Below are 27,198 nucleotides of genomic sequence, written 5' to 3' on the forward strand. Positions count from 1 at the left end.
GCTCCTCGCTCTATGCGATGACTAATACAAGTATGTAATTAATTAGCCGACCCCGCCGATGACTCTGAACTAGGTGAAATATATAATTGTTCGCTAAAAAGTATTCGCATTTTACTTTCTTCTTTCCGAAACGGAGGGCGAGATCATCGTAGGGGGGGGGGAGAGGGAAGTTTGGGCGTTATTTTTTCTCTGAATCCGCGGTGCTCGTATTCTTTATATGCGAATAAATAAACGAGCGAGGAATACAGACTTCTATTATTAGACGGGAGAAACGTGTGACGTGGAAACATTAAATTTGTAAGAGTAGAATTTTTAAAAGAGCGTGGGCGGTACTTAGGGACTCGGAATTGAAACGTCTTTGAAAATTTCATTACATCAGTAGCGATGTCTTGTGATTAATCACCGATATCCAACAAGATGGCGCTGGGACCTATGGAGGTGGAAAAAAAAAAACGAACCCTTGATTTCCCTGCAGAATAATTCGTTCCCGGTCTGATTTTTTCTAATATAATTAGATTCTAAATTATTCCAACGTATAGGTGCGGGTGGCAGAGCCATCTATCAATCGCGGTGACGTATATATATATATATATATATATCATGAAATGAAATTGATATCAGTCGTTGGAAAAATTGTAAAAAAATTACCTTTCCCCGCATCGCGTAGCCCGATATTAATTTTTCCCTTCGCGTCGAACGTATTCGATCGTTTTCTTTTACGCGTCATCGATAAATGACGATAAAAATATCACCTGGTAGAATTCGATCTGGCTAATTGGCGATCGCTTGATTACGGAGTAATTGAATCTCGAGTATTTCGTGACGACGTGACAGCAACCTGTAGGAGCGTCGGTTCACCGAGGGCTCGTATACTATAGTCGTAAATTAACCGCCTTCTCGAATCAGTACGTAAAAATGATCATCGGTCACGAAACGCGAAACTACACGCACTGTAACGTGTATACGATCGTTGCCGCTTATCGGGCGGGGGGAGGGAAAAAAAAGCGCATTCGTTCGATGAAATTAATGTACGCTAACTAATGTTATATTCCTTACATCCGTGCGGTGAAAATATCATTAGTCACACCGTAAATTGCTTTCATTGAATTCTTAGTATAGCGCACGTACACCGTTTATTGTATTACCGAGTCTCAGTACCCTGAACCGCGATCATATTTGAATAAATTACCGAGCCCATCCGTTGAGAGTGTCTCACTCGAAAATCGCGGACTTTACGTCTCAATCCGCTACCAGGAATCGACGTACGGATGATAAGGTCGTTAATTAATCGTTTGAATACAGCGACGCGGAAGCGATGAGAAAAAAAATCCGGTTTATTTATTCGAGATTTAGCACCGCCTGCTTTTAAATATCGAATCGAATGGTTATGTCTGTTTATATTCAAGATGTAATTATCAACATATGTAAGGATTATTATACGAGACGAACAGACGACAGTCTATTAGCCACTTATACAGCAGGAGCTATTTTTTATCTTTTTTTTTCCTCTCTGATTCTATTCATTATTCCATTTACAAGCTTGTGGCATAGATCAATATATCTATGCTTGTAGCGTGTTATCCGTTCGGTTGAAACAATTTCGATCATCTTGAGAAGACGAGAAAAAATTCTGGATAACGTAACGCGTAATCTACGAGAGGTTTATATTCAAGTAGATAGCATCAATGATTTTTTTTTATAAATCACGAGTCAAGCCGTCTGCGTAGTTCGGCATTAAAACGAACCTGTTCATCCTCGGCGAGTATCAAATTTTGAGTATACCGAGTAATCTGTTGGATTCCGAGAAATCGAAACTTCGCTTCCTCCATATATATATTCCCGGTGACTCAACCGCGTATACGTGAATTGTTCGTCGCCAGAGTAACGATGACCCGGGGGGGGGGGGGGGTTAATTTTTCGGCATGCAGAAGTCGATCGTTTTTCAAAAAATCTAATTAATTACTTGCATCGATCCTTAGGCAGGCAGAGTAACGACCACGCGACGCTTGTATCCTCGAGCGTATCTTGACCCGAGGGACCCTAGACTGGAACGGGAGAATGAAAAGGCTGAGGGTGAACGAAAAGCGAGAGAAGAAAAAAAAAAAAAGTAGCGCTAACTCGAGGAATTCGGGAGGAGGAGAAAGGCGAATATAACGGGCGCGCTTCGAACGGCTGAATGGAGAGCCGAAGAAGATGAAGTTTTTCGACGACGCGTCAAATAATAATCTCGTGTCGCGGGCGCGATGAATACGCCGAATCGAGGTTCCGCTCGACGCGGGACCCTCGCCTATCGTGGAAGAAGGGAAAGACAAAAAAAAAAAATTCCATAGCCCACCCTGGCCGTGCGGTATAACCATCGCGTACGTATGTATGTATATGTCGGATAATTATACTTACAGCTAGCCCTGAAAAATCATGGTGCATGTTTTATTCGCGGCGGACTCTCGCGTGTGAAGCGAATGCGTGGGTGTGTCATTCGTGCGCGAGAATTCCACACACTAAACGACCGACTAGAGGCTACGAAATACACGCTTAGAATCCTCAGACGAACGACCAGCTGCCGGTTAGTTCGATAAAGTCTGATCGCCGATCAAGACCTGCGACTGATCGACGCGGCTCCTCAAGTTTCCCCCGTATACCGGCGTGTCCGATATTCGAAATAATCGAATTTCGTCTGGATTGAACGGAAAATAGGGGGAGGATAATATTTCTAATTTATTCGGCGACAGTGAAACGGTCCGAAATTTCGTACCCCGCAAAAGTGCAGAGTGAAAAAATTTTGATTCCCAGTGATACGGATAATTTGACACCAGATTTATAAATAACAAAACAACCGAACGCGACGATCCACCTCAACGTCATAATTATTCTCCGTTATTTGTTGGGTGTTGTTTTTTTTTTTGTAATTTTTTAATCGTTTTTCGATCTGGAAGAGATTCGAAAAACATATTTCATACTCGGAAGAGGGGGATTATACGGCGTGTAAAGATTATAAAAAAACTTGTCAAAGTGTCACCAGACGCCTATAAATTGTCGATGGTTATATTCCACTAAAATAGAGGATATATAAGAGAGATATATATCTCTCGGCCAAAAGTCTGGTGCACAACTTACGTCGCGGCTATTCTTTCCTTTTTATTTTATAATACATTCATTTATTATTTTTATTTTTCGTTTTCATAACCGACCGAAAGGTTATCGTGTGAGACGTATAATAAGACAAGTGGGGAGGCAAAATGGATCAAAGAAACAGAATTTCCGAAGCAACGGGATCCGCAGATCGTTGTTAGATTAGTTTATTTTAATTTTTTATTTTATTTTATTTATTTTATTTTTTTTCGTGCAACGCTAAGGTGGTCGAACACATTTGTTATCTTCGATGGCATTTAGGGGGACGTTGTTGACGATATCTCTGGTGCTGGTTATCGAAAATAAGTTCACAATAACCGGCGGCGAGGAGTCTCGGGGCCTCAGAAGATGCTGCGCAACGGGGAGCTGGCTCACGTTCGACGGAGAATATTATTCCTGCGAGTCGAGAGCCCCGGATGATGTTCCCGAATTTTTTCAAAGGAGCCCCGACGAAGTATCCGGATGGCCGGTCTCGGATCCGGAGATTCCCGCCTGCGACAATAGCGGGAATTTAACTAGCATTCCACTAGCCGATATTCCGTTCGATTTTTCATTCCGTAATTCGTGTATCGATATTTTGATCCCCGTCGACTACGAAATCGAGCCCGATGGAGCGGCTGAAAGGGCAGGGGGCGATCAGCGGTCGCGGGAATCAGATTTTAAGACTGCGGAAACTTTGCAACCTACTGTACTGTACTGCGCCGGTGACAATAACGCGGGAGAAAATTTCATCGACAGTTCGTTTAGCGAACCTGAGCATCCGACGCTTTTGAAAATTCGAAGATGTTGTCCCGAGGGAGAAGTATTCGATATCGATCAGCGAGCTTGCCTGCCACCGGAGGACCCGGCGAGACTCCTTCCCACCGCATCTCTGGTCCGAAATATTGGTAATTCGGATTTCGTTTTCGCGATAAGGGGAGCACCGAAATGTCAGAACGCCATAGTCGACTACGAAGTGAATTCCAGCGACGTTTCCATTGTTGCTAACAGACTTCAGGTAATTTTTGCTTTTTATATGCCCCCCCCGCCCCCGCCCCCCTCCCCGAAAAGAAAAAAAAATAAAAAGAATCGAATCGTACGGCGAAACAAAGAAAGAGAGGAAAAAAAAACAAACCAACCGGTATACCGGGCATCGAACGAGATCTTCGGAACACATTGACGTCGAACAATTTATCATCAGCTAGGATAACTTTTCGACCGTATGTCTGCGAACTCTTGATTTGAAGTTTATTATTTTCCTTTTTTTTTTTTTTTTTTTTTTTTAATTAATAGTATACAAACCATCACTGCCTCATATAGGTATACGAACGCTTACGTCAATTTCTGGTTACGTTACATATCTTTTTTACATTTGTTTTTAATTTTATTCCGTTTCTTCTTGTTTCTTTTTTTCCTTTATCTCCTTTTTTAGCGAACTTCGTAAATATTCAATATTCCAGGCGTTTGTACACTAAGCTATATACACGTATTTCAGAAAACAAAGGGAAGAAAATAAGAAAAAGTCATAACGAGGGAATATTTTTTTTTCCACTCCGTATTCTCCGATCTTTCGTCGACGTAGTAAATTTTCTTCCGCAATCAGAAAAATATTCCAGCAGCAGCAGCAGCAGCAGCAGCAGCCTGATATAAAAAATTGAGCGAACGTCATTATTATTTGGCACTTTTACAAAGCGCGGATTATGTTTAGATTAACCGAAGCTTACGTGGGATAAAAGCCCGAGTCGAAAAATAATGTGATACGCAATAATAACAACAACAACAACAACAATAATAATGATATCGAAAGAAATCAGAGGCGATGAAAGTAAATAAAAATAGTATCGCTGGAACGTTATTTAACCCGGATCGATTCGATAATTTAGGTGTCTGCGTCGGATTCGTACGACATCGTGGATCTCCTTGCAACGGAAGATAGCGCCTGTCTCGACGCCGGCGGTTCGCCAGGTTTACTCGTGGTGAGAACCTGCAGGGGTGTGGAATATTGCGAGGGTAATCCGTGCCTGAGAAAATGTTGCGCCGAAGACGAAGCCCTGTTCTCGTCGACTTGTCAAAAATTAGAATCTCATCAAACGCTGGCCAAGTGGCACAGCGAGGTATGGGAATTGCCGAGGATCATGCAGAACGAAACGAAAAAAATTCTGAACACAACCGGTGAGTTAATTAAATTTTATCGAAGTTTTAATCCGGCTAAAATTCTCTCGGTGTTTCCATTACATTTCATCGTCATTTAATCGGGTTCGTCCGATTGTTCGAAAAGCGGGGTATCCGTAAATATTAATTAGTCGACAACGGATATACATATATCTATGTATGTACGTATATTATTTGTAGCCCTGTTTTACGACGATTTTCTCATGTTGCTCCCAGAATTGTTAATCAAAGGCGAAGTGCTTGGAAACGGTGATTCACTGTTTAAAGAATACCCACCTATACCGCTTCTGTTTGCATAGATAGTAATAAAAAAAAAGAGACGTGAATGACTTGGTCGCCAGTTTCGTACATAGGTATGCACCTATATGTTCACATAGACACGGTTCGGTTGTGTGCAACGTTATACACCCTATACATATATAACGAATAGTGTACATATCGTGCGGAAGAGCGATAGGCGGAGATCAAGAGTAACAAAAGCGAAGCGGTATAGAATCGTAGGAAAAACGACGAAAGTGTCGTTTTATAATTAATGCGAGATCAAAAGCAACACCGTCTGAAAGCGGGTGAAAGACTGCACGGACCGTGTATACAGATATATACGAGTGAATTTTTAATAAACTATCACAAAAGTTACAAACTGCCTGCCTAGCCGAGTCGTACAGCTGCAGTTGCGAGTCTGCGGGCTTTTTGTGTGTTTTTTTTTTTTTGTTTTCATTTTTTTTTTTTGTTATTTTCATTTCACGGTTTTTGTCTCGAATAACGGCTTCCGGAGTCCACATTGAAAGCCACGCGATGCAGCTGCCGGTGGTGGAGATTTAACTCACGGTTTTATGAAAAAAAAAAAATAAAAACAACCCTTTTCAGAGTACGGACTTCTGGTGGGTAAGCCATGTCTGTACGGCATGTATCCCGTCTTGCGAAACGAAGAGTGGCACATAACACCCGAAGGAATGGTCCACGTACCGGGTTACAAAACTTACGAACATCAGCAACACTGCATGGAAATGTTCTACAACAGCAGCATCGGTCCGGATGACCTTTACCCATTTATTTGCTTCGAGGATCCACCGCCACCGGAAGACGCCACGGCGACGAGGTATTTCACGCATCGAGATACTACGGAATATACAAATATTTAACGTGTACTGGGAGCGGCGCTGAAAGCAAAGAAAAAAAAAAAAAAAAACAAACAACAACAACGGTTAAACGCGTAAAGCAATCCCGTCAAGGTTGTTTTGTTTTTTTTTTTTTTTCTCGTCGTTGTTGCAAGAATCAGAATTACGAGGTTCTCATTCGCCATACAAGAGACAAAAGACACCCCTTTTCGTCGCCATTGAACGACGTTTATCTATCATCTTCGTGTATTAATTGAACGAAATCATTCGCTCGAGGGCTTTGGTATATCGAGGCGTATATAATCAATCACGTTTCAAGTGCACCCTCCCTGAATTTTTCTCGAATTTCCGTGTGAATACAATCTTCATAATCACCGTACACAGGTTTCAAGTAAACGCCACGCTGCTCTCAATCAGCTGTGCATTTTTGCTGATTACGTTACTGGTCTACATTTGTCTACCAGCTTTACAAAATCTTCACGGTAAAACCCTCATGTGTCACGTGGGAAGTCTTCTCATGGCGTACATTTGCCTCACAATGGTGGCGGTTGCCAGTCCGGCAGATTCTCAATTGGATCCGGCAGACGATGCCAACGACGCGGTGGATTCGACGAGCCTCTGCATTTTAATTGGTAGGTATGCAGATTTTGTTCGGGTGTGTTGTCATTTTTGTCCAAATATTGTCGGTTATCGACGATATAGCGCGGTATAGCGCGGATCTGGTCGATAACGGTTGATTAATTAATGGCGAGCCGCTGGCGGAGCTTCCGTCTCTGAATTATTAAGAGAAAATTTAGTGGCGTTAAATTATTACCCAATAAAACGTAACGGCATTCGTCGATTATTCGATCAGCTGTAATGCCCCTGGCAAGGGACATTTCCGCAATTGGATAAGTCAATCAATTAGATGAAAAGTATTCGGAGGGTGACGATAAACTTGCGGAAGCGGAATTGTCTTTATATCGCTATAGCATGATGAAGTTACCCCGGTCATTTTTATTTACAGGATACATGATGCTGTTCTCTTTCTTGTCAACTTTCTTCTGGTTGAATGTAATATGTTTTGACATATGGTGGAAATTCGGGTAAGTGTTTTATCATATATACATTTCTATTTTATAAATATCTCATTATTCATACAAATGATATCTTCTCGGCTCTCTTGTTAGTAAAAGTTTCATCCTGCAGTACGGGCAGCGCGAGCAACAGCAGCAGCAGCAGCAGCAGTTCGTTTATTTATTTAGCTTCAGTTCCGTTACCCACTTTTGCGATATAGAATATGTTAACGAGACCGGCTGCGTTGAAAAATGAACGCGAGTCATTTCAATAATCAAGAAAGGAAGAGAACCAAAAAACCGTAGCAAAGTAGCGCAATGAAATTCTGGTTTTTGCGGAAACGGATCATCGCGGTTTATTTTTCATCACATTTTCATCAGAAATTGGCAAAAAGTGTATAGAGTATGGAACAAAACGGACGGATTACTCGTTCAAACTTTTACCAAAGAATCTCTATTTCTCTGTGTATCAAATTCCAAAGTTAATTTCTACGCGTGTGCGGCAACGTTATTCGCCCTTAGTTATACATATTTGACTTTACAAAGTTTCAAGAACTCCTGTTAGAATTAAACCGAACCCAACCCCCGGTTTCTTCCCTCCTGAACAATTAATAGCTTCGCGTCACGGTCTACACTTTATACGATGTGCAGTAATCATTAATCACATCTCCGCGAGGCAAACAGTTGGTGTAATCAGCTTTTCGCACTAGAAAATTTGTCGTGGCTAGCCTGAAAAAAAAACAAAAAAAAAAAACAACAAACAAACAAACAAACAAAAAACGAGCAAACAAAAAGGGATCGAAAAAAGATGGCCGCGCTACCGCGCGAAACCGGAACCGGACATTGAACATGATTGAACGCCATTATTCATATTTTTTTACTTTTATTATTTAGCATTGTCGACGACGTGTAACGAGGGTGATTATTGCGTTTATTACACCACCGTTGCCACGATTTATGTGCATTCTAACTTCATGTCCGACTGAGGTGATTAACGAGGGCGTTAATTATCAGTTATCGATTGCAATAACCGTTGACATTTTGTTATTTCAGCTCCCTGAGACACTCGGGAAGGTCGAACACGAGGAGAAGAGAGAATTACAAACGTTTTTTATTCTACTGTCTCTACGCCTGGGGACTGGCGTTGGTTTTCATGTTGCTGGCCGTAGCAACCGACATGTTCAAGCTGATTCCGAAATATCTGAGACCCGGTATCGGGATGAACAGATGTTGGTTCTCGAGTAAGTCAATTGTCATCGATTGAAAACACGAATTAGGAAAATCATCAGCCGAGTGATTCGGGTCTCGCGTTATAAATGAAAAGAAGGGAAAAAGAACGCGATAATTGGTCGGCGAAGGACCGAGGGTAGGTGGCTAATATTCTTGAACGAGACGGAATGAAAATCTGTTGGGAATTAGCTCAATTTTCGTTCGAGTTGTATTCTTCGTTCTCCTTTTCTTTTCCCCCACAACTTGATAACGCCCAATCAAATTCACCCCCACAGCTGCTGAGATTCGATAATTTGTATAATTGGCCGGTATATACAAGAGAAGTCCGCGGTTCTTTTTTTCACTCGTTATGCCTCATTGACTCACAAAAGTCGAGAGAAATAAGCGTGGAGAAGTACTAATTGTAATCCGAGAAGGAGGGTCGTTAGTATTTCCTCACGATTCGTGTTCATTACCACTTGTATATATATCGATTCCTCGATACGGCAAACCCTTCCGCGTTGTACACGAATGGGGCCGGAAGACACTCGAAGGGTACAAACGAAACGGAGGTCACGTTGTCGAATCGACCGAAGTTTTTTTCGTTTTTCGTTTTCTTTTTTCTACCCACCGGGATTTCCCGCGAATTCCGGACTTCGACGAATTGGCCGAAAAATTGAACAGCGAACTACGCGATCGCTCGACGACCGGCAAAAGTTTCGAATACGCTTCCGAAAGAAAGCGAGGCAATTTTTTCCTTTTCTTTCCGCAAAACTCGCGAGTCTCCGCGCGTATAGATCTTAAGATTCTGAGAAACTTGTACCGCGCGTTGTATACATAAGGGAAAATATACGTGCGTTTTAAAGACAACATCCGTTTCTTCTCGCTTACATTTACACACGTATATACATCTGAAATATAACACACATCGGGTTGCGGGTCGCGCTCCCGTGCGATCGCGGAACAGACCGTGTCATATTTTATTATCTTTTCTCGGATATCAACCTTACGGCGTGACGAATAAATTATTTATAATGGTGGGCCGGTGATCGTTCCATAATTGGTTACGCGCTTCATAGCTGCAACGACATTTTTATTTTTACAATTCCTCCTCCTCCTCCTCCTCAGCTGGCAGACAACAGTACGGAGAGGTGCTCTTTTTCACGGGTCCGGTTTCCCTGCAGTTGGTCGTCAATCTGATATTCTTCATATTGACGGCCAGGCGATGCAGCATGGTCAAAGCGGAGATTCAACGGAGGGTTAAAAAAAATCAGTCGGACGGCTGCACCAACCGACGTTTCGAGTCTGACAAATCGAAGTACGTGTTTCCGCATGAAAAGTGATGTAAAAAACAAAAAAAAAAAAACAATCTTCATCCATCGTACCGAATAATTGAAGAAAATCTTCTTCTCGTGTACTTACAGATTGATCCTGAACGTAAAGTTGTTCGTCGTGATGGGGATATCGTGGGTTTTGGAGATAGTCTCTTACCTGCTTAACCATTACATGAGTCATTTGTCATGGAAAACCGAATTCTTTTACGTATCGGACGTCGTCAATTGTCTTCAGGGTTTGCTTATATTCATGCTTTTCGTATTGAAGAAAAAAGTATTTTACGCGCTGAGGAGAAAACTTGGCTGGGGTGGCAAAAAGCGCGAGAGTACGGGGGGAATTCACGACCCTTACAGGGTCAGAAAAAGTCCCAGTACCAGCACGATACTTTCGACATTCGCCGTCAGCTCCTCGCCGTGATTCTCTTCTTCTTCTTGGTTTTTTTTTTGTTTCTATTTCACACGCGATTGTCCCTGTACGGCTTCGCCCAGAGAACACGAGCCAAAGAATTACATCTGTATTTATATTTATACATATTCTTTTTTTTTAAGTATATCATATCAACGTGTGTTAACGTTATTCACTCAAAGACTTAAAGACATGGATAAAAAATCCCTCAGAATTTTAATTTTACGTACATGCGACAATGTAACAATTAATAGCGATGTAATGATGAAAGGAGACTATTTTCTTGGACAAAATTTATTTTTTCTTTTTTTTCGTTTTTTGGTAGTATTCGAACTATATATCTGTCGATTAATTGTTATACCTTCAAGCCAAAGCCATAATATACAACGAGGAATCTTCATCGCCTGAATATTAATTAATAATATTTAATTTAACCTTCAGAGGTGTTGTCTATGTATATGTATATATAATTATTTATACGAATAATCGAACGTGTATGATTATTCTTCTTATTTTATATATAATATTATAATATATATTGTAAATGAACGTCAACACGCGCTTGTATGTTGTGCTTTTATTTTATTACCATGTAATTATTATATTATACCTATATTATAATCAATAAATGTGCCATCCATATTCTTCTAATTTACAAGTCAAATTCATAGAATAAATTTACGTTATTTTTCATCTCCTTTTTGGCTATTGTATCGGAATTACATCTACATTGTGTATTTACATATATATTATTTTAATACTAACAAATAATATCTTACTTCCGAATTACAATCATCGCACGTAATGAGAGTTTCATTATCATCATTTCATTATCATCATCATTATTATTAATATTATTGGGATGTTGTTATCGATATTATTACACGTTAGCATAACGCGTTTTTCCATTTAAAATTATCAATTATAATATACGTATACGTATTGTAATTGGAACACGCGTGTGGAACACCTTTTTCAAATCTATACAATTATATTGTGCATTGAGCCGCACTTAGGACGCCTATTGAGTGATTAAATTTTAGGAACGATGTTTTTTCTTTTTTTTTTCTTTTTTTTTTTGTCTTTCTCTGTTCACCGTGACAGCGTGAATGTACTCGCATGATTCTTCGATGGTACGTGACGGTTATTGTCGACCTCGAATTTTTCCGTACGTTTACCCGATGACAGATAATTTTACACTCCATCGTTATACCGTCACTTTCAATAACGATTAAAGCTAGCGTTTCTTTTTTATTTTCGTTTCTTCGTCTCTTTTTTTTCTGAGCTTTTGCGCCTACAAAGTTTTAGAATCGAGTAAACGATTCGCCAATTATCCCTCCGAGTAAAATGCGGTGCTATATATACGAGAACAGAATTTAAAAACATTCCGAACAGCCCGAGAATCAGGCGGATATACCTATACACATATATACATTGGATGAATTATTACCCATATACCGACGTTTCGAATGGTATTGAATTTATAATCTCAAAATGCGTAACGCATCGGGTCTTTCGAGATAAAATATGTTAACGACGAAAGGGAGATAATTTCAAAGTCTACGCACGAAAGAGTCTTGAATAAAAATGTTGGAAAAAAAAAATGTATAATAGAATCGAGGGAGGAGTTCGTCGGCGGGGAAAAAGTTTTCCCTACCTTATTCCGATTCTCTTTGAAATTTTTTCGAACGATAATCCATCGCAATGATCAGACTCACAACGGTCAGTGTTTCGTTGCGTCTTCCTCGTCCTCGAGGTCGATCTCCTCGTTTATTATCGATATATCTCTCATCGAAGGTCTCCTCAGTCTGTTCCAACCCTCGGGCGCCGGTTGTACCGCCCTAGTTTTGGTCAATAATTTTGGACCGGTTATCGATATGACGATCGCGCCGATCGGCGCCGTGACTATGATCGATAGAATGCACATCAGGAGCACGGTGTCGGCGTATCGTTTCTCTTCCGTGTTTTCCATAACGTAATCGAGGGTGACGGGTCCGAGGGCGGCTTGCACCGTGGCCTTGGCCATCAGAGAAAATGCGACGAATATCTTCTCCTTCAGGTTCAACTTGGAACCGATTCCAACCAATATCGTGGCCAGGATCCGAATTACCCCACCGCAAAGCAGCGCCGCGATAGCTAGATAAACCGTCTCGCCGTTCATATCAGCCAGCACAACTTGCGTCCCCGTTAAACCGAAGAGGATGGGCTCGAATATCATCCAGAATATCTCGAAGGCGGTGGCCACCGGATTCTGCAACGAATAAATAGAAGGGTTTAAATAATACGTGGATAAATAATCGGGCGATCTGGAACGGACTGACAAAGAGATTTGTCCGCGTTGTGAAGCGAAAGAAGGTGCTACCGTGTATAGATAACCGTTTCTCTCTAACCGTTTGTTAATCGGTCAGATAAACGCAAAATCACTTGCATGTACTTCGCATGTCCACTTCAGAAGGATTTATCATTTCGTTTATCTTCCCTCTGCTTTTTTTTTTCCACTCCGCATAACAATAACCATCGGTGGCCAAACACTCGATATCTGCCGAGATAACGATCGGATGTCTTATTGTTTCCATCGTTGACATTTTATTCAAGATAAAATTAAGATTCGCTTATTATCGAAACTGTTACGAGGAATCGAACATCATCCATCGCGCATAGTCGCGCACATGGACGCACCGGAGTCGACGATAAAGAGAAATAAATAAAAATAAAAGATAAAATGATCATTGCGGGTCAGATTCCGCGCGCGATTTATTTATCCAGACCAAGGATGTCGAAGAATAAGGTCTGGATGAGCAAAAATCTGTAAGATTGCGGGATGCGTCCGAAAGCGATACCCGCTGATGAAAATTTCCTCACATAAATTTACGATTAATTCGATAACCGAACTTCGGCCTGATCCCTTTGATCGGTTGATTTTCCTTTGACTCGAGAGAGTGAAAATTGGGCTGATGGACCTCCGGTAGAGGTAGAAAGCTGTATGAAAAGTACATGGGGGTTTTATGTGTACATAGTACGGCCGTTACGTACACACATACATATATACGTCTCAGCATCGTATCATAAAGCAGTGTACATAGCTAGCTGAATTGACGCGGTGTTTCCCTTCGTAAGGACAATCTTCTCTCCACCCTTCCAACAATAAGTGCCGGCAGCGAGTTTACTTCGTAGCAATTCCTTCTGAAGAATGGGTAAGAAACTTTGTATATCGCAGCCAACTTCATAGCGGGTAGAAAAACCATTGCCGCGCCGCGCGTAATCAGACTCGGGTGTTGTAAAAAGTTGGAGAATTTTTTGGAAATATGGAAATAACCACCGACCCGCCGAACGAAAAAAATTCTTCGACTTATCGTTAGTTCGATGCTCACCCGGAGGGCGGAGTAACGAGTTTGCGATACAATCGGAATAATTAACGGTGCGCGTGTGTCCGAATTTTCGAATCTTGTGATCTTCGCTCGTCCTCCGAAGTTCTGGCGGCATCGCAGGTAAGTAAAAGAAAAAACCGTAAAACCGAAATCGTCAAAGTTTTCAGCCTTCTTCTGCCCGATCTCAAGTGGGCAATTAACAAACTCTCGCAAAGGGTTAACCTCAAAGACGGAATAAAGTGAGAGGGGAAATAGAGTGGATGATTTTTTTGGTTTCTGAAAACTGATCCGTTGGTTCTATCCTCCTTTCATTTTCTCATTTCTTTTCATTATTCCGACTGATTATTATCCGCGAGAAATAAACTGAAGTTTACTTTTCTCGGAGTATATATATAGGTATACGTGGCACAGCGTGCGGAGATAAGTCTGCAAAATGAAAATTAATTTGCGGAGAAGCGGTATAAAAAGCTGACGAAGGGAACGAGTTAATTTCTCTCTCGTACTTTTAAACCCTCTTCTCCGGCGGTGCTATTATCACATATATTTTATAATTAGGAAAATTCGCTCACGTCTTCAACGTCCCATCCCTCCTTTTGCCAGAAGTAACAGCTCACAAAGGCCGCTGCTATGACGCCGAGAGGACCGGCTCCGCCGAGTTCGATCGTTTCGCTTCCTAAAACGGCGATCAAACCGCCGCCCAAAAGCATCAGGACCCTCAACGGCACCATAAAACGCTGTGGAAACAAGAATTCAATCAACGGTTAAATAAATACGGGGGGACCAATTAATGATTCAAAAATTATATACGATTCGAACCATCGAGTCGGAATCCAACACGATTCGCGCTATAGGTATACTTATTGTTAGAAACTTAGAAAATAATTAGAAACAAAGAACGAACGCACTTGAACTACAGGGTGGCCCCAAAAAAGCCGTCTACCATTTCCGCCATTTTCTACTAATTTTCAATCCAGCCGATTTTCGAAACGTGAGAAACCAACGTTCGCTTTTAGCGACTCACCCCGGTATCTACGTATACGTATACATCTCTATTTATCCATTTTCATCGATGGGGGTTTTTGGATTCGAACGCGCGGCTTCAAACTTGGCAATGGGGGTAAAACGTTCGCCGGAGTTTATTGCCGTAAGCCAACGAATATTGCCTATATACTCCGACGAAAGGAGATGGCGCAGAGAATACACCTTTTTTGCATCTACGCGATACACACACCGGCTGATCGGTATACATGTAACCTATGTATCTATATAGATATGCACCGATCACGAAATATACCGTGAAATATTACAGTGCATAAAATACACGTACGAGAGTTTGGATATCAAAGGTACGCACGACACCGTGAGATTATACATTTGTGTGTGTGTGTGTGTGTGGCCGTTGCGGAGGCAATATATCAAAGAACGAAGCGATGCGAGAGCTTATCTACATCGATTGTACATATTTATACACACACGCACACACACACACACTCACGAATATAGTCGTATTTATTCCCACGTATGGACGAGACGTGCCTCGAAGTGCAGGGCAGTTTTATTGGACGTTTCCAGGTGAAATTTAGACAACAACGAGAAGTAAGGTATTTTCCTTGCGCGAGGAAGGGTGATCGATTCGGGTTATCGTTTTCTCATTGTTTTCGTTGACAAGAAATTTCTGTGAATCGTTCGATTCTTAATTGGACATCTCAAAGGTCCTGAGATAATCGAAGAGTCATATTTTTCGATCGTTCAATCATTCGTTGGGACACGTAAATGCTTTTTATTCTTTTGGTAATGAAATTTGGAACCTCGATAACCCGTCCGTTACTATCTAACGTAATTCCCCGGCGTGATGGACGTAAGAAAAAAATGCCCTACTACTACCAATCGACCGTATGAGACACGATGCGCTGATTAAAATCTACAGCCGATCTAAATACAATCGTAATCTCCGCCGTGCGTCTCTTCAACCAACGCGATATATACAAATAATCGGGAGTGCTCTGTAATGATTCGACCATAAATTATGTCGTCGCAATGGTGATAATACCATACTGACAATCGACAATCGATTATGCGTACCGATTGTGAGATTGATGGAAAACTTCGGCGGTACCTTATGAATGGGAATAACGCGAACGATTGATTCCCAGGTGGCTAATAAATTCGCTCCGATATTCGCCAAGAGATAATCGCGGATAATCTGCTCGAAAATATTTCTCTTTATCTCGGAGGTGCGATCACGCGAAACAAGTCGGTGAAGATTTGAGGAATGCGTCTAGTGGCACAAACGATCTAATCCGTTCGATCGATCATCTAAATTAGTATCGGCATATTTAACGATTGTAGAACTGGATTTTTTCCATCGAGTATTGCCCAGCGTTTGATTCATTGAGATATAGAAGCGCCGATAAATCACGAGCACGTGTGCGAGGTGAGAACTTTATTTTGCCGCGTTTCTTCTTCCTTTTTTCTTCTTTTTACTGTTTTTTTTTTTTTTTTTTCTTTTTTTTGGCTATCCAATAATTGCGGGTGATTTAAACCCGCCACCTGCGACCTCTTTCCACTTGCTCTTATTTCCAATCTTAAATCCCGGCCTGCAGCACTGCAGGCGTCAATGCGGTAAAATGCGGAGGCCCCGAAAAAGAAGCAGCTGATCGAGTAGCACGAGACGAATTTATCTCGCCCGTGAACGAACTTTAATAATGCGGCATTTCCTTCGGGGATCCGAGAGACGAGAATTTTTGAAAATCGACAAAAAATTGCCTCGAATAATAACCGAGAGTAGCGAAACGCGTACTCCGTATTTATTATTTCGGTGAAACGGCGCGAAGAAGACGAGGAAAAATGTCGAACGTTATTTAAGTGCGTGTGAAAATCCGAACGAGTCGTGTACATCCAGCGTAAGGAATATAGGGGAAGGGAGAAAGTTCCGTCGTGTTATTGCGGCCGCCTGTTGCGGAATTTGAGTCGTTCGATTTTAGAGTGAGTTCCTCTTCTTACCGCCACCCTGTAACGGCCCCCCCCCCCCCTCCCCCCTCGCCCCTCCCTCTCTCCCGTCCCGGTAGTTTAGAGGAGAGAACCGATCGCGTGAGTAAAACTTGTATTTTCTCCGGAAGTCGTGGAAGTTACGGGGGTAGCCTGGAACCGGAACCATAAAAAGGTTATACGTATACCGAGGAAAAGGGAATAGAGAAGAAGAGTAGAGAGGAATGAAAAAAAAAAAAAAAAGGAGGAGAGGTAATAAAATGAAATAAAAATAGAGAAGCGGCGGGAGGGGGGGAGGGAGGAAGGGATGGAAAACGGAAAGCAAGAAGACGCGTCGCCCGTTATTGCTATCGCCGAGATTGACTGCTGCCACCTTATATTGTGAGAGATTCCGGCATTATTGGTTTTTATGCAAAATTCTACCGCCAAAGCGAAACGACTCCGCTGCAGAAACTCGTATAAATAAGTATATATATATGTATACATATATACATATACCTACTTTACAAAAGAACTTTTTCAGCTAACAAAGTTGAAAATATTCCAAATAAACTGCTCTACGGAGTGGCTAAAGTTTTTTTTTTGTTGTTTTTTTCATGTTATTTCATTTTATTTTTCCCAAAACCGCGATTTTATTTATCGACGGTAGTATAAAGAGTGATAACTTAGTTCACTCTTTTTTCTTCATCCCAAAGGATGAAATGGAAATAAAGTTTCTCCACCGAGCGTATACAAAAAAAAAAAAAAAAAAAAAAAAAAATTACAAAGAATGAAAGAGAAGAAGGAATGATTTTTTCTTATTTTTCCGCACGTCCTAATTTTGTTGATCGATTTCTGACGGACGCAGGTAATTTTTATGTATACCGCGCGATACTTTGTGTGATCAACTTATTTATTTCTTTTCGCGTCTCGTTGTAAAGTAGATAGGCTCATACGGCTAGTTTCACGCGTGAATCGGTGCTCGACTAAAGAGCGTTACCGAATAAAAAGCTCCGCTCTTTTCACCCACTTTTTGCATCGCACGTATTTAGGATGCTCTCGATGTAAGCGGAAAAAGTATCGAAGAGATTATTGCGATCAATATTGATCGTTCGAGGTCCGGCGAGTCACGTGCTTATATTTATCATTTTGAAAGTAGTATACCTTTATATGTATACATATATGCACAGACGTAATTACGAGTAAGCAATTCTAACGCGATGGCCCAATTAAAAAGACGAGCCGATGCGATGTCTGCCGATAAAACGAGAAAAAAACAAAAAAACTTCGCGTAAACGAATAAAATCAAGTTGATTCGATAAACTGTACTATCCGAACATTAACTGAAATCATGTGACCAAATTCATCGCCACAGGGTCCCGATCTATAGGTATAACCGTACCATACAAATGATTTTTAATGGAATGTATGATGCGATGCGATATCGTGAATTATTTGCCACGTGATGCATGACGATTCGCGTATAACACGTACCGGCGATTTATCTGATTTTATTCAATAAAATATCTATTTAAAGTATACACCGCGAAAGTTTTTTTTTTTTTTTTTCTTTGGCGTTCATTTTTCGGCGGATCTTTCCGGTTCCAGTCTCGAATATTCTGTGAGCCAAACGCGTAGCGTTAACCTCCGTGAGAATTTTCCATTCGACTTTTATGATCTTTCCCGACAACCACGTGTATAATAAAAATCTACGAGTCAGAAACGCAGGGCGCATAGATCATGCGACCGGGCCCCGCTTTATTATGCGTCATAACCACGTGCGCCTGTGATATTTAATACGCACTCAGATGCGGGGTGGTTAAAATGACATATTTCAAATTTGTGAGGGCAGGGGGAACCGGGGGGGAACCCTCATCGCCGTTCTTTGAAGACGTTTAACTTTTCTTTCTTTATTTTTTCTTTCTTTCTTTCTACGATTTACTACCAACTGTTTGGAAGCCAGGAGGCGGTCGGCTGCACACATCACGTATTGTCACGCGGTTAGATTTTCTTAATTGAGATTGATCGAATCAAACCGCCTCAATACAAATCCATTGAAAAGCTCCGCCGAACGGGCGGTGTCGTTCCTGTACACGACGTTGAAATCTCACGCGGTTCGCTCGTCGACGACAATTGTTGCGCGACACGAAACATTCGCGGTCCGCTTGTACTCACGTCATTTTTTTCAGGTACGTATTTGGCCAGGAAACCCCAAAGAATTCCGAATCCAATTCCACCGCCTATGGAGATCGGTCCCTGGAGTATCTGGTACCAGAGTGAATCGTTGGAGAACATTATGCTCCGGACTATCCCGAATATGGCCACCGACGCAGCGTCGTCTATACCGGCGATGGCTATTATGAGGGTCGGAATCCCCTGTAAAATAATAATTAACAAACATTCAACAAGTTTGGTTAATTGGCGGTTAATCGGGGGCGGGGGGGAGGGGGAAGAAAACCGCGGCCCGCCGTCAAGGTACGCACGGTGCACGCGTTCATCTCGTACGGGTCAATGATAAAGTTCCCGTCAGAGTGAGGACAAACGTGACTCCGAGTGGAAGCGAGGTAACGAACTCTTGAATCGCGGTACCACCGTGAGGAGAAATTGTCGCTGAATAGCGAAGACCGTCGTCGTTCACGGGGTCAGACGAGTCAACTGGTATTTATCGCAGCGCTCAAAGGCTGAGGTCGTCTGCCCGCGCTCCGGATCAGGTTAGGTCCGAACCGGGGTCACAACCGCCCGCAGTGGAGTCCGGGACTCTCATCCCCGCGTTTTGGGAATAAATTTCGAAAAATATGAACCGCCGAACGCGACGCTCTTTCCGATTCACGCGCGTCCGCTCGAACGCCACCGACTCCCAGATACCTACGCGTTGGTTGCGTTCGCGAGCAAATATTTGTCCTCGAAACGATCGCGTTAAACGGGTGAACCGGACGATTGCGACACCACCTCTGTCGCAACCGAGGCGCCAAGGATGCGCGGTCGTTGTTGTTGTTTTTTCCAATTTTCACTCCCGTTAATATATTCACCTTCGCTACGCCGTATCCTTTGCCGCGTAGCCTGATCAGACAGGGCACCACGACAGCCGGCGAAACGGCGGCTATCACGCTCCCCAAAAGAAATCCCCATACCCAAGGGAGGTGCAGGAAGTAACGTGTCGTCAGCGTGATGACACCGGCCTCGACGAACCACGGAATCAGACCAATCTTCGGCACGGTAACACGCAGCCTTTTCAACGCCTCCGGATCCAAGTCCAGTCCGGCTCTCGTCAGGATTATAACGAGAGCGAATTTTCTGCGAAATAGAAAGAGAATTCAGGGTTTTCTTTCAAACACACACACCGAAGAACTCTGCGGAGGAGTTCCCCAATCGCGGGACGCGAGCGCAAGTATCGCGTTGTTGATGCCAAAAGGCGTATCAAAATTTTTTATTTTCTTTATTCAAGTTCGATACGAGTAAGATGTAGAAATATGTAGAAATAATGGAAAAAAGAATTCTTAAAGTCAAAAGGGCGTACCATTTTTTTTTTTTTTTCAAATTATTATTGGTCATTAGGCCAAAACAAGAAAAAAGAATCACAAAAGTAATAAAAATAATGACTCCTCGAGTCGGTTTATTTGAATAAATATTGGTTTGAGTGGAAAAAAAAACGAATATTTTCGCTTGCGTAATTCTAATTATGACGCCTGCATTAATAAGTTCTAATCGATTGAGCTTGATCGCGCAAATTACGACAATATTATACAGTGAAAATATAAATAAATTATTTTTACTGAAGAAATAGACTACTGATTCTACTTATGTCATCCACAAGGAATTTTCAAATTTCAAATTGGCAGTTGGTAGTTATTTCATAAAAATAAAGTTAGAAAGTTTCTTCATAAATTGCAGGTAACTTTAGTCTAATCTTAACTTTGATTTCCATCGTTTTTTTCATTGAAACAAACATGTATTCAGATAAATTGAGTCGAGGAGTCATTATTTTTGCTACTTTTGTAATTCTGTTTTTTTTTTTCTTTTTTTTTGGCCTAATAATTAATAATAATTAAAAAAAAAAAAACAAACGATACGCCCTTTCGGCATAAGTAACGCGATACATTGTAATTACATGTCTTCGAATTCTCTCGACATCCCGAGCGAGAGTCATGTGATTAGACGATAAATGGCGTGTGTATCTGTTGACGCACAATTCCAGTTGGCCGCGATGTGCATAGTCACGTGTCGGTGTTTCGAACAATCGACAAATAAAAAATGTAAATTTAAAGTAACCGAGCGTCAATTATTCTCGACAGGGTATTGAAGCGGGTTAAATGGGCTCCGGGAGGCGTTGTATCCTATGCGCGCTCGTATCGTAAAGATTGGAAACCTGAAATTACCGCGCACGTTATACACGCTCGATCCTCGAGGACTCCTCTCGTCCATATACGCGTTATCGTATGTGTAACCGATATTCGTTAAATGCAAACCCACCGGTGCGAATTGTGCAGGCGATCACGCGCCGAAGCTACGCGATATGCGCGTATAGGTATGTACGTAAAACCCGTGATCGTGTGTGTACACCGATAATTAGACTCATGCGAAACGTCCGAGTTACCGCGTTTATTTATTTTTTTCTTTTTTTTTGACAGAACTCGTCGAAATCCAGTTCAGATATACGTCAGAAGAGAGACGTATAATGAACGAGATTATTGAACGTTGAACCCTAAATTGTTTCTCCTGAAAAAACAAAATGGCGGCGAGCGCCGAAAGCGCAGAAACAAAAGCTATCGCACTATAAATTTGACAAAAAAAAAACAAAAGAAAAAAAAAGAAACAAAAGAAAAATTTCGCACTCGGTTTTACGGTTCGAAATACACCGAGGGGATATATAATTCTAGGTTAAAATAGTGAGGATTTGAAGTCCTTCCGGGAGTCCTTTTCTCCCGCTAAACTATACGTAGCGGCGTGACGCGTTACGAAGCTCGACGTTGAGAGGGGTCGATGAATATTCATTCTCCGCGCGCTTCTATTTTTCGCAAGCTCCGTACCATCGCGATTTCTCTTTTCTTTCCCCGAAGTATTCGGTAGACCGAATATAACAACAACAACAACAACGACGACGACGACGACGACGATCGGGACGGTAATACAGCGATCCCTATACCGACGGAGAGACGCGTGCGATTGTCTTTTTTCTCCCCCTGAACGTGGTCAGGAACGATCGAAAGTTGTCGGAATTTTTCTAAACGGAAGCCTGTGCACCGCGAGCTATAGTTACGTCGGGCAGCCTTCGTTCTTCGGATCCCCGCGCTTCGTCGTACGTGACTCGAGGTTCAATTAACTCGGCGAAGAAGTTGAACGAGGTAAAGGCCAGGTATGTATCATCGCGATCCCTGATTAACCCGAAACGCGAAGACGCGAGGACGATTCTCGTTCCGCACGCGCCTAGCGAACTTCGTTTTCCCTCTCGCTTCGATCCTCAACGGACGGATTTCCGGTACGTGTCGCCGACTTTTAGGGTCGTCAAAAATCGACTCCGGTTACTCACAAATGAAACGATAATGAAAGTATATCAACGCGATCAAAAGTGGCGAAAGTATAACGATCAGCGGTGATGGAATTTCAATTTCTACCTGTAGTTGGATAATTTCTTTTTCTTTTTCTTTTTTTTTTTTTTCTTTTTCTCCCCCGCAAGTGCTTCTTTAATTATGACACTTTATATACCGTCGCGGTATAGCGCGAGGAGAGCTATACGTATATAACGGCAACAACAGCGTTAGAAGCGCGGCAGCGGCACGAGACACTCGTTAGTACGCGAAAGAGGTCCTCGAGTTGTTTCGCTTGAAGGCGAGGAGTGCGGCGTGCGGCCTGGTTCTCTTTTTTTAGCTAGTTTTCTCATTTTTTATATCACTTTATCCTGACCACGTAGGTATACACATATATATATACACATATATATATATACATACATTCGGCGCGCAATTGTCGCAATAAGAGGTAGCTATAAGCCGACCTTAAAAACGTACACAGGTACACAATTACACGCGCGCACATACGTGTACGTACTCCGAAATACACACACACACACGAGTCGTTAATTACCGCGACCGAGACCCTCGTGAAATTTTTCCATTGTTCTTTTTGTATATAGGTTGCGATCGGAACGAACGCCCGCGCGCGCTCTCGAAAAAGTCAAGTGTAACAAGGAGAAGAACGAGATATACGCGGAGAAGTTTCCGCCGCGCGCGCGCTTTTTTTTTTTTTTTTTTTTCTTTTTCATTTACGTCCGCGTCTCCGTTTCCGTTTCACCGGAATCTCGGTGTCGTCGTCGCGTCTGGTTGGAAACTAGGCGAACGTCGTCTGGATCCAGAAAAAAAAAAAAAAAATTTTTCTCTCAAGGTCACGGTGACACGGTGGCGATACGCAAGGTCGAATCACGCGTGCCGTTGGTCGACGCGAGCCATTACGGTGGCTCGTAAATACAATCGGCGATAATTTTATACCAAATCGTCGAAAATACATATTTGTTTACCCGGGTATATCGAATTTCGAAAATTGAACGATTTTAGCGTCGTCGACTCACCTCAGGTTGGATATAACACCCGCGTATCTCGGCTCGATGTTTATCACACCGACATTCTGCAGCAATATCCCGGTCATGAGCATCCCAATGAGAGCCGGCAATGTGGTCAGTGAGAACAACCAGCCCCCGAAATGGGCGGCTATGCAGAGGGTCGCCAGTCCGAAGAGTTGTCCACCGGGCGCGGCGTCGTCGCCGATGATGCAGTATACTATACCCCATATCAGCAGTCCTAAGATGAATAGGGACAGGACCCTAGCGAATTTTCTGTAAGTCGGACAGAACGGCGGCGGACAGACGCGCTTCCAACCCGGTGGTTCCCAGGACTCGGCGCTCTCCTCGACTCCGTGGCACCTCGTGCAGCACAGATATAACCAGGACCTGGAACGCGGGATGGAAAACGAAAAAATAATAATAATGAGGCCGACACAGATTCGGGAGAATTTAGTGGCGATTGTTCGGTGTCGCGTGTCGCGATACGCTAAACTGCATTAATATACGTATATATACGTATACACGTATGTATAATGTGTATATCTGGTTGGCCGCGTCACGGCCACCGGAAGTGCCGATGAAAACCAATCCTACGTCATAATTCGTACCCGCGCCCACATCGCTCTCGGAGCGTGTAACGATCCTTCGGCGACGTCCGCGACCCATACGTCGTCCGGCGGGGGGTTTGCTTGGAAAATTATTCACCGTTCGCTAAGATTCGTTTTACGTTAAGAGTGAAATTTCGTCGCGCGTCCGAGACGTTGCGTAATTTCTGGCGGGTTGATCGCTACGCGAAATCGGCCCCGTCGGGTGTGTACACCCAGGTAGGTGGGTGGGTGGGTGGGATGATGATGAAGAAGAAGAAGAAGAAGGGACCGTGACACACTCACCTCTCAAGTTCCCGGGTGTACTCAATTTTGTCCCTAATGGAACTGGACAGACTGAGTGCCGACTTTTTCCTCCCATTAGCTCTTCCGTTTTCTATATTTTCGCAGCTGCCGTGATGGCTTCCGGCGTGTAGAATGGACTTTCTCCTGCCCTCCGAGGCCGGCTCGGAGCACCCGCTTATACGCCGGTGGTGTTCGAACGCCGGATTGTCCACGCCGTGCGTAGTCTGCTCGCTTATCGAGACGCGTCTGATCGGTTTCGACGTCTCTTCCATCGGTTTCAACTTCAGTTCGTTGGTTTGCGGCTGCAGATTTTCCATTTTCACGCGGTCGCCGAGTTCGAGGAGTCCGGTGGGCAGGCACAAAGACACCACCCTGGTCTTCCTCGATCTTACTTGGGGCTGATTCGACGAGTGGAGATCCTTCGACGCGGATTCCGAATCTTTTGACAAATTCGGCGCGAGATTCTCCTCCTCCTCCTCACCGATTCCTGAAACAGTTCACAACTGCACCCTGACGACGGTCACCGAACGCCACGCGTTTCCTTCGCTTCGTTATCGTTCCAACGGTCGCGTGGACGCGACGTTTCCCCAAATTCGACGATTGAGTTTTGTTTTTTTTTTTCTTTCTTTTTGTTTTTTTTTTTCTTTTCTTTTCGTCCCACGAAACGTCAACACACCGGACGTCAACACACGGCAACTTCGGCGTAGCTCGGCGAGCGATGGATACAATTGAAGAGAAGGAGAACAAAAAAAAAAAATAAATAAACAAACAAACAAACAAAAATGACAACAACGACGACGACGATGACGATGACGATGACGACGACGACGAACGACGAACGAGGTTGAAGCGGGGCGACGAAGACACACACGGCGGTACGTCACTTGAAAATTTCGTATTTTGCTGGCCCACCTTTCAACGCTGTCGAATCGGCCGTCATTTCCGATAATCCGGATATCCTCTCGTTATCGCGAAGGTAAAGAATAGAAGATTCTACCGCTACTTGATTCACATCTGGCTGTACGGCACACGCGTACGAATATACAGAGGTGTTCCACTATTTCTCGTAAATTCCGTTCGTAGATGTCGAATAATCTCGGACGATCTTGTGAGCCAGCTTTACACACAGGCTGATCCGTCGGTGGTCACTTCTCACCGTTAACTGATGCTCACTCTAGAAATCCTGCAACCATCGTTAGTTATTAAACACGTTACGTATCAATTTATAACACGCACTCATTGTCTACGTGTGTATCGTGTGTAATTTTATTATTATTAGCGTCTCCGACGCCAGAGCACGTTTCCTATTTTTCTCCACCTGCAATTGCAGCGCTTTTCAAAACTACCTTCTGTTAACGCGAACAAAAAATTAATAACAACAACAATCGAAAAAGAGAAAAAAAAACGAAAAAACAAAAAACAAACAAACGATTCGTTTTACCTCCTTTTTCTCACACGTAACAACGTAATGATATAAATGAAAAAAAAAACGTAAAAAATGGAAAAAACGTAAAAAAACGTAAAAAATAAAACCCTTCGGCGATGCACCGTGAAGAGGTAGGACTGTACAGATCGCGGATAACCGGTAGCGATTTTCCTTTCTTTTTTTTTTGCCACGTCGTTGTTTTTTTTTCTTCTTTCATTTTTTTTTTATTATTAGACAGGATGGGCACAGCTGGAAATCTCATTGACAGTCTATGGAGTATCTCTCGTGTCGTTTTACCCACACCGACGTACAACCGTGGAGTAGAATATAATGCGGGTGTACGTGTGTAGGTATAGGTGTAGAATCTGGGCCCGTATCTGTACGTATATAGGTAAAATGTATACTAAACGCACGGGTGTGCAACGGGTGGCAACGTTCGCACACACGAGGAGGAGGCAGGGCATCCTCCTCGATTCCCTTGTGCCATTTATGGGTGCGTACCGGCGCATTGTGCGTTCAATGTGTGTACACGTATGTATGCATATATTATATTCCGCTCGCCAAAGAGTGATACAAAAGATAAACGAAGCTCGCACAGCTCTCTATTAATTTAAACGGTTCGGTTCGAAAAATGGAACACCCGTGTTTCGATTAAAAAAAAACAAAAAAAAAAAAAAAAAAAAAAAGAAAGGAATTGTCTCAACTCTCGGGATTCATGTTCCATCGGCGGGAGCCGTGACAACGAGGTGCGAGAAAATTGACGAACCTCGAGCGACGCCGATGAAATCGAGGGGGGTGTAGGTCTTCGCACGAATCGCGGTCTATGTATTCGTACGTGAGGATATATTTTAATCGCTTTTTGGTAAAAAATGTAGAACAAAATGTGGTGATTTCGTGTACTCACCGCGCGCGGTCACAAGTCCCTCATCGAGACTCCGTTTGAATTCCGCCGCACATGTCACGGGTTACGATCTCGTGCGTGTTTTCTTTTTTTTTTTTTTTTTTTTATTATTATCCTCCTCCTGTTCTCCAGTACGTTCGCCCTGTACAAATCGTTTTCGCTCGTTTCTCCTCCAGCGCAAAGACGCCGATTCGTTTCGGAGATCCTCGACCGAACCCGTTCGGAGATACTCTGTTACAGATATCGCGTACGGGACGACAACATTCGCGCGTTACGGTATCGCCGGAATCTGGCGACTTTTCTATCGGATCGTAGGAGATCGCGCAGTGAACCGCACCGAGTCGCAGTGAACTAGGGTCGCGTTCGGCCGTCTCGATGGCGGTATTTATATGAAGAGGAGCATGTGTTGCGTTCGAGTAGGGGGATCGTTGATAACGCTGGTGGGGTATCTTTGCCGATCTTGACGAGATCTCGATAATTTGTTGACCAAACAACAACGTGACTACTTTACTCCGCTACTCGACGCGCGGCCGCCGCCGATCTCGAAGAAGTTCTCTCGACACCGCGCGCCTATTCCGCGTGTGGATGGAAGGTAAAAATATACACATGTATACTCACCGTGTAATAGTCGCACGCCACAGTCGTCTTCGTCTTCGTCGTCGTTTAGCGAGGAGAGGCGTTTTCGAGTAGG

General features: G+C 42.9%; 2 protein-coding genes across 2 annotated transcripts; one reads left to right on the plus strand and one right to left on the minus strand.

The window, feature by feature from the left end:
- The first annotated feature begins 2,568 nt into the window (after positions 1 to 2,568).
- LOC105689912 (G-protein coupled receptor Mth2) lies at positions 2,569 to 10,999 on the plus strand. Its single transcript, XM_012407293.3, has 8 exons — positions 2,569 to 4,126; positions 4,992 to 5,280; positions 6,148 to 6,379; positions 6,783 to 7,030; positions 7,405 to 7,483; positions 8,507 to 8,694; positions 9,791 to 9,980; positions 10,087 to 10,999. The coding sequence occupies exons 1-8, from the start codon at positions 3,380 to 3,382 to the stop codon at positions 10,412 to 10,414; spliced, it is 2,301 nt and encodes a 766-aa protein (XP_012262716.2). The 5' UTR covers positions 2,569 to 3,379; the 3' UTR covers positions 10,415 to 10,999.
- Positions 10,531 to 26,841, minus strand: LOC105689914 (sodium/hydrogen exchanger 9B2). Its single transcript, XM_048653231.1, has 8 exons — positions 26,511 to 26,841; positions 25,093 to 25,363; positions 24,181 to 24,667; positions 23,300 to 23,677; positions 19,767 to 20,031; positions 18,913 to 19,113; positions 14,340 to 14,504; positions 10,531 to 12,653 (listed from the first exon to the last, which is right to left on the minus strand). The coding sequence occupies exons 2-8, from the start codon at positions 25,118 to 25,120 to the stop codon at positions 12,126 to 12,128; spliced, it is 2,052 nt and encodes a 683-aa protein (XP_048509188.1). The 5' UTR covers positions 25,121 to 25,363; positions 26,511 to 26,841; the 3' UTR covers positions 10,531 to 12,125.
- Between the last annotated feature and the right edge of the window lie 357 nt (positions 26,842 to 27,198).

Source organism: Athalia rosae, chromosome 3 (assembly GCF_917208135.1).
Source record: "Athalia rosae chromosome 3, iyAthRosa1.1, whole genome shotgun sequence".
Taxonomy (NCBI): Eukaryota; Metazoa; Arthropoda; class Insecta; order Hymenoptera; family Athaliidae; genus Athalia; species Athalia rosae.

What these genes read in the sequence shown, in the direction of transcription:
- LOC105689912 (XM_012407293.3), top strand. Translation starts at nt 3,380, where the DNA reads ATGGCATTTAGGGGGACGTTGTTGACGATATCTCTGGTGCTGGTTATC. An exon ending in GACATATGGTGGAAATTCGG is followed by an intron (nt 7,484 to 8,506) that starts GTAAGTGTTTTA and finishes TTGTTATTTCAG; the next exon opens with CTCCCTGAGACACTCGGGAA. An exon ending in GAACAGATGTTGGTTCTCGA is followed by an intron (nt 8,695 to 9,790) that starts GTAAGTCAATTG and finishes CCTCCTCCTCAG; the next exon opens with CTGGCAGACAACAGTACGGA.
- LOC105689914 (XM_048653231.1), bottom strand. Translation starts at nt 25,120, where the DNA reads ATGACGGCCGATTCGACAGCGTTGAAAG. An exon ending in CGATTCGACAGCGTTGAAAG is followed by an intron (nt 24,668 to 25,092) that starts GTGGGCCAGCAA and finishes GAACTGTTTCAG; the next exon opens with GAATCGGTGAGGAGGAGGAG. An exon ending in TACACCCGGGAACTTGAGAG is followed by an intron (nt 23,678 to 24,180) that starts GTGAGTGTGTCA and finishes CCCGCGTTCCAG; the next exon opens with GTCCTGGTTATATCTGTGCT.